General features: G+C 69.0%; 1 protein-coding gene across 3 annotated transcripts; it reads left to right on the top strand.

The window, feature by feature from the left end:
* Positions 1-274: 274 nt before the first annotated feature.
* Positions 275-4,860, top strand: ARFIP2 (ADP ribosylation factor interacting protein 2). 3 transcript variants are annotated; one of them, XM_027672032.1, is made up of 8 exons: positions 275-413; positions 518-626; positions 1,509-1,619; positions 2,092-2,207; positions 2,332-2,553; positions 2,874-3,031; positions 3,115-3,289; positions 3,635-4,860. In XM_027672032.1, exons 1-8 carry the CDS (start codon positions 315-317, stop codon positions 3,788-3,790), a joined length of 1,146 nt encoding a protein of 381 aa, XP_027527833.1. In that variant the 5' UTR covers positions 275-314; the 3' UTR covers positions 3,791-4,860. The 3 variants fall into 3 exon arrangements, with proteins under 3 accessions (XP_027527833.1, XP_027527832.1, XP_027527835.1); XM_027672031.1 differs by lacking the exon at positions 1,509-1,619; XM_027672034.1 differs by lacking the exons at positions 275-413; positions 1,509-1,619; positions 2,092-2,207 and having other exon boundaries at positions 555-614.
* The last annotated feature ends 1,698 nt before the right edge of the window (positions 4,861-6,558 follow it).

Genomic DNA, 6,558 nt, shown 5'->3' with positions numbered 1-6,558 from the left:
CCGGGGTCTGTGAGGGGGCGCGCGGTCCGGCCCTGGGAGCGGGGGGGCCTGGGCAGAACGGGGGAGAGCCGACGCGGGATGAGGATTGGCGTCGGGGTTGGGATTGGTGCCTCCGTGACGTGCCGCTCCACTGCCCGGGAGCGTTCTGGGAGCCAGGGCAGCCCCGAGGGCCGGGCGGGGCAGCGGCTGCAGGAGGCCCTGGGCAGGGGCAGAGGCTGCTCAGTGCCGGCATTGGAGCCCCCCACATTGCCCTGGCATCGGAGCCCGGCCCCGCAGGTCCTAGCGCCACCTCCGTGTCCCCTCAGGCCCTGAGGATGTCGGACGGGATCCTGAGCAAGGCGGCCACCATGGAGATCCCCATCAGCAGCAACGGGGACACGAGCAGCCTGCCCGAGGATGATGGCCTGGAGCAGGTCTGGGGGGCTGGGGACCTCGGGGGTGTTTGGGGCTGTGCCGGGGCCCTGCTGAGGCCGAGCTGGCCCTGCAGCTCAGCCCCCCGCTCTCCTTTGCCCCCCAGGACCTGCAGCAGGTGATGGTGTCGGGACCCAACCTCAATGAGACCAGCATTGTGTCGGGCGGCTACGGGGGGACGGCCGAGGGCATCATCCCCACAGGCACCATCAAAGGTACTGGGGACAGGCTGTCAGGGGGGCTCCTGCAGGGGAGGGGGTGCTCATCTGCCCTCACTGGCCCCAGTTCCGGCACGAAGCTCTGCTGGGGCCGCTCAGCCGAGGCCCCTGGGGGGCTCCATCCCTGCTGGGCTCAGGCCCTAAGCAGGGGCACCGTGTGGGGGCTGTGCTGCTGACCCAGGCCCTGCTCCCCCCGGGCCAAGGTGGGGTGTCTGCCATGAAATCTCTGTCCTCTCAGCCAGGACACCCCAGCAAGGTTCTCTGGGGCCTTCCGGTGAAGGGTCCTGCCTTTGCCCCAGGCCAGGGCAGTGAGAGCTCTGGGCTGTGCTGGGGATGGCGGGGGCGGGCAGGGGGCACTGAGGCAGTGCTCTCACTGGAGAGCTCAGCCCCGCTCTCCACTGCCCTCTCCTCACTGCCCCAGCTGGGCCAGGCTGTGGTGGGGCCAGGGCAGCCCTGTGCCGCAGGAGCCCTGGCACCGCTGTTCCTCTGTCCTTGTTCCACATGGATCTGACCCTGACAGTCCCTCCATGGCAGACCCCAGCCCCCATGGGGCCGGGAGGGTCTGTGTGGGCAGAGGGGGTGTGTGTGCGCTCTCCCGGGGCTGGCAGCCCTGTGTCCCTGGCACACCAGGCCTGCCCGGATCTGGAAGCACAGGGAGCCAGAGGGAGTTGGGGGGTTCCCTGGGGCAGGGGGGTCCCTCTGTGTGGCCACAGCCACGTCTCTGTGTTCCAACACTCACCTGCCGCCGTCGCTGTCCGCTGCCGCCTGCCCGCGCACTCGTCCCCGCTCCCTGCCCCCCGTCCCCTCTGCCCTGGCCATCCCCGTCCCGTGCCTTGTGCCCTCCTGCCATCCTGCCCCCCCCCCGCTCGGCACCCGCAGCCCCCCCGTTTCCAGGCTCTCTTGTCCACCCTCACTCCCCCCGAGGACCGTCGGTGCCCCCCAGCGCGCCCGCTGCCCGCAGGATGGCCCGCCCGGCCGCCTCCCCCGCAGGTACTGCCCTTCTCCCCACCCCGACCCGTCCTGCTGCCGGCACAAAGGACAGTGCTGATGGGCCCGGGGCTCTCAGAGGTGGGTCCCAGCCACGGGGTCCTCCCTGCCCCTGCAGCCCACCCGGGGGTCCCCTGGTGCTGCCAGGTCCTGCTTCCCCCCTGGTGATGGGGGACAGCAGGACAAGGCAGGGCCTGGGCTCGGCTGTGCCGTCAGACGTGGCTGGGCTGGGGTCTTTTCCCCTGTGTGGGACCCCCAGGGGGGCTGGCAGGAGCAGGGACCCCACATGAGATCCCCTGGGGGGCTGGCAGGAGCAGGGTTCCCACGGCGATGCCCATGAGCTGGTGCTGGGCACACACGTGGCCAGAGCTGGGGACCCTGCTGTGGGGACAGTGGCTCTGGAGGGGAGGTGCTGCCTGGCCCCCCGTGGGCGCTGCCCCCCCAGAGCTGGTGCCAGGTGCTGTCCCCGTGCCAGGCCCCGGGCTGCACACCCCGCCCCCCGGCCCCCCACCCAGCGGGGAGGAGGTCGTGCGCGGCATCGCCGTCGAGAAGTTTGACATCGTCAAGAAATGGGGGATCAACACCTACAAGGTGAGGGCTGAGGGTACCCCAGCGGGCCTCCCAACCCCCTGTCCTGCAGTGCCCCGAGCAGCTGCTCTGGGAGCAGTGGGGGGGTCCACACACACCCCGGGCCCCCTGACCCCCCCTCCCGCAGTGCACCAAGCAGCTGCTGTCGGAGCGGTTCGGGCGGGGGTCCCGCACGGTGGACCTGGAGCTGGAGACGCAGATCGAGCTGCTGCGCGAGACCAAGCGCAAGTACGAGAGCGTCCTGCAGCTGGCACGGGCGCTCACGGCCCACCTGTACAGCCTCGTGCAGACACAGCACGCCCTGGGCGACGCCTTCGCCGACCTCAGCCAGAAATCCCCTGAGCTCCAGGTGTGCCGGGGGGCACGTGGGAACCACCAGCACTGGGGGACACCTGGGCACCGGCACTGGGGGGGACACCTGGGCACCGGGACTGGGGGGGACACCTGGGCACCGGGACTGGGGGGCACCTGGGCAGCAGGGCTGGGGGAGATGGGGACTGCTGGGACTAGAGGCGACAGCCTGTGCAGGTAGGGATGTGAGCTGGAGCTGGGCTTGGTGGCGCTGGGCCACGGTTGGGCTCGGTGGTCTCAGGGGAGAGAGTTTTCCAACCCACGAGGCCCTCGGTGGAGGGGAGCGGGGCTGTGACTGTGGCCCCTGTCCGGTGCCAGGAGGAGTTTGGGTACAACGCGGAGACGCAAAAGCTGCTGTGCAAGAACGGGGAGACGCTGCTGGGCGCCGTCAACTTCTTCGTGTCCAGCATCAACACGCTGGTCAACAAGACCATGGAGGACACGCTCATGACGGTCAAGCAGTATGAGACGGCCAGGTGGGACAGGGGAACTGATGGGGGGGCTCAGGGGTCCCGGGGGGCTCCGGGGGCAGGTCGCTGATGCCAGGGGTGCCCCGCAGGCTGGAGTATGACGCGTACCGCACGGACCTGGAGGAGCTGAGCATGGGCCCGCGTGATGCCGGCGCCGTGAGCCGCCTGGACGCGGCCCAGAGCCAGTTCCAGAGCCACAAGGACAAGTACGAGAAGTTGCGGGCAGACGTGGCCATAAAGCTCAAGTTCCTGGAGGAGAACAAGGTGGCAGGGGGATCGTGGGTGGAATAGGGATGGGGCGTGTGGTGGGGCATGCGGGGTGGGGGGCACGGGGGTGAGGGGTGTGGGACAGGGATGGGAGACACAGACGGGGTGAGGGGTGTGGGACAGGGATGGGAGACACAGATGGGGGGTGCAGGGGTGGGGTGTCCCTGCAGGGATTTAACAGCTGTGTTGGATGTGGTACTCGATGACACGGTTCAGCGGTGGGGTGGGCAGTGCTGGGGGAGCAGTGGGACTTGGGGGGGCCTCCAAGGGCTTTCCCAGTCCTTTTCTGTGCTGCTGGGCTGGAGTCGGGCCCCCCCGGACCGTAACCCCCCCCTGTCCCAGATCAAGGTGATGCACAAGCAGCTGCTGCTGTTCCACAACGCCATCTCCGCGTACTTTGCCGGGAACCAGCAGCAGCTGGAGCAGACCCTCAAGCAGTTCAACATCAAGCTCAAGACCCCTGGCGCCGAGAAGCCCTCCTGGCTGGAGGAGCAGTGAGCCCCCCGCACCCCCCCAGACGGGGGAGCCCCCCCGAGGGGTTACACATGGACCTGAGCTGTGGCCGGGGGCTTGCTGGGGGCACCGCCTGGGCCTGCCGGGGGTGGGGGCTGCCAGAGGGGTGGGGGTGGGGCCCGACTGTCCCACAGCCCCCCTCAGGGTAGAGTCCAGCAGCTCCTCAGCACAGACCCCCACATAGCAGACAGCCTGAGACCCCCCGCCCCCCAGCACCACTGAGGGGCTGGGGACGCCCCCCCTTGCTGGGCTGCACCCCCACCCTGGTCCCCCTGCTCACCTCGGGGTGGGCCAGGACCCTCTGCTGCCCGTCTCTGCCTCCCCCAGGCAGGATGGGGGTGTCCCCCCCCCCAGGTCCCTTCCCTGCTCCCCCAGGGAGACCCCTGCCCGGGGCACAGTGGAGCTGGGGGGGGGGGCAGCCCCAGAACAACCAGGTCCCTCCTGTGCCAGGGGGCTGTGAGGGTCCCCTGCTGCACCTGGGGGGGCTCCTGCTGTCCCCCCGACACCTGGGTCACCCCGGCTCCCTCCAGGCCAATCCCAAGTGTTTCTGGGGTGGCTGCTCTTGCACTCCTGACCCGGGGGGGCTGCGCTCCTCAAAGTCCCCTCTGCTCCCCTGGGGCTGTGGCATCCTGAGCTGGGGGGGTCCCTGCACGCTGCTGCTGGTGGAGCGGGGGGAGGGTGCTGGCCAAGCACTGGGACCCTGGGGGGGCCAGGGGAGCTCCAAGCAGGGACCAAACGCCAGCAGAGGCACTGGAGGTGCACACGTGTGTCAGCGCGTGTCTGTGTGCGGGGACACGCGTGTCCCAGGGCACGTGTGCTGCACATGGAGGGTCGGGGTCCTGGCCAGTGTTCCCCCACCCCACGAGGGGCCCCCAGCCCGCCCCTGCACTTGGGCACTTTCTCCTGAGACAAAACTGTTGGTTTTTCTTGCTCATTAATTTAACCCGTAATTTAATGTTGGGATCTGACCCCAACCCCCCTCCCGGTGACGATCTGACCCCCCCACTTCTGTAAGACCCCAATAAATGGTACGGATCAGTGTGTGCTGGGCTGCAGCCGGGACCCCTGTGCTGGGGAGCTGGGGGGTGTTAGGGGACTGCACCCCATGGGCTGGGGCTGCTGGGGCCGGTGGGAGACATGAGGCATGAGCCCCAAAAGGGCCAGGACCCCTGTGACAGGGCCAGGGCCTGGGGTGGGGAGCTGTGCATGGAAGAGGTGGCTCTGGGGGCTGACTGAGGGGCTGCCCCTCACCCCGACCCTGCAGCAGGAGCCGGGACCGGGTGGGGCTGAACGGGGATGGGCTGGGGGTGCCTCGGGAGTGGGGGCTGGGGGCACTCAGCACCCAGTGCTGTCATTACCATCCCACTGGTCACACTGGGAGCTCGGAGGTCCCGTGGGGCCAGTTCCCCTTCCCCAGGCTGGGCACTGGGTTCGGTGCCAACCGGTGCCCCCCTCCATCACCCCTCAACCTGCCGCGGCTCCGGCTGCTGTTCCCCTGGGACCTCCAGACAACCTCCGGGGCACTGACCTACCCCTGGGACACTCCCTGTGGAAAATCCCGCCCCCCGGGAGGTTCCCACTCCCCCACGTCCCTCCAGGGCACTGCCCCGGACACTGAGACCCTCTCCATGGGGCAAGGGGTGGGTGTGGAACCCACCCCCAGAGGTCCCGGCGGGGGGAGTGTTGAGGGTCTCTGCTCCTCCCCTCTCGGGGGTCCCGGCGGGGGTGGGGTGAATGGGGGTACCCACTGCTCCCCAGACATGGATGTGGGGGGTTCCTGATCTCAGGGAGCTGCAGGGGTTGGGTGGGTGTGTGCCCCTTGCAGGGACAGGGGTGTCACCCCCGGGGGCTCTGTGTCACACTGTACCTGGGTGAGGAGTCCCCAGCACCTGCTGTGTCCCCCCAGGCCCATCTGCCAGACCATGTGGGACACTGGGGAAGGGTCGGGGTCCCTGTGGGGGCAAGGAGCTGCTGGAGGTGAGGGTGGGGGGCTGGGGGAGGTCCTTGGTGGAGGGGGTCTCCCTTGAACGCTGCCCTGTGCCACAGGTGTCCCGGCTGCAGCCCTTGGGATCCCCCTGATCCCCAGCGCTTGCTGCTGCTGCTGGAGGTGCCCAGCTGGGGGCCTGGAGGGATCCCATGTCCTGGGCACCCCCATGACCCTCCTTGCTCCTGGGGGACTTTAACGGCTGCACAACCAGGTCTGACCTGGCTGAGGAACCTTCCAGACACTGAGGATGAGGTGTGGGGTTAGGGGCCACACCGGGGCCACACGTGGACAGGGACAGATTTCCTGGGGGGATGGTTCATGGCAGAGCTCTGGGTCTGTCCCGGAGCCACTTCTCCCCATTGGGACCCCACAGGGGTGGGGGTCCCTGTGCCCCCCTGGGCTGGGTCAGGACCCTCCTGTCCCCATGTCTGCCATCCCCCCCACACTTCACTCTGATGGTCAGCTGGCCAGGGGTGGGGTCACCCCCTCTGCATCCCTGAACTCCAGCTCTGCCAGGACCCCCCCAGCTATGGTGGGCTGCCAGCTGCTCCTCCCCCCTCCGTCCAAAAGAAGCCATCCAGGAACCTGCTGGAATTCCCTCGGAGGCTGCAGCATGCGGGCCTGATGCCACGGTGAGGGGCTCTCTGTGTCATGAGCTGAGGGCAGAGGGGTCCCACCTGAGATGGGGGGAGTGATGAGTGGGGGGTCCCACGCGGGGGAGGTGGAGGGGGACCTGTGGCAGCAGGCAGGTGTGGGATCCCCCCAA

The sequence above is a fragment of the Neopelma chrysocephalum genome, unplaced genomic scaffold (assembly GCF_003984885.1).
Source record: "Neopelma chrysocephalum unplaced genomic scaffold, ASM398488v2 Primary Assembly neopelma1_97337, whole genome shotgun sequence".
Classification (NCBI taxonomy): Eukaryota; Metazoa; Chordata; class Aves; order Passeriformes; family Pipridae; genus Neopelma; species Neopelma chrysocephalum.
Note: the sequence above shows the minus strand (reverse complement) of the source record. Positions and strands in the feature narration are given on the sequence as shown.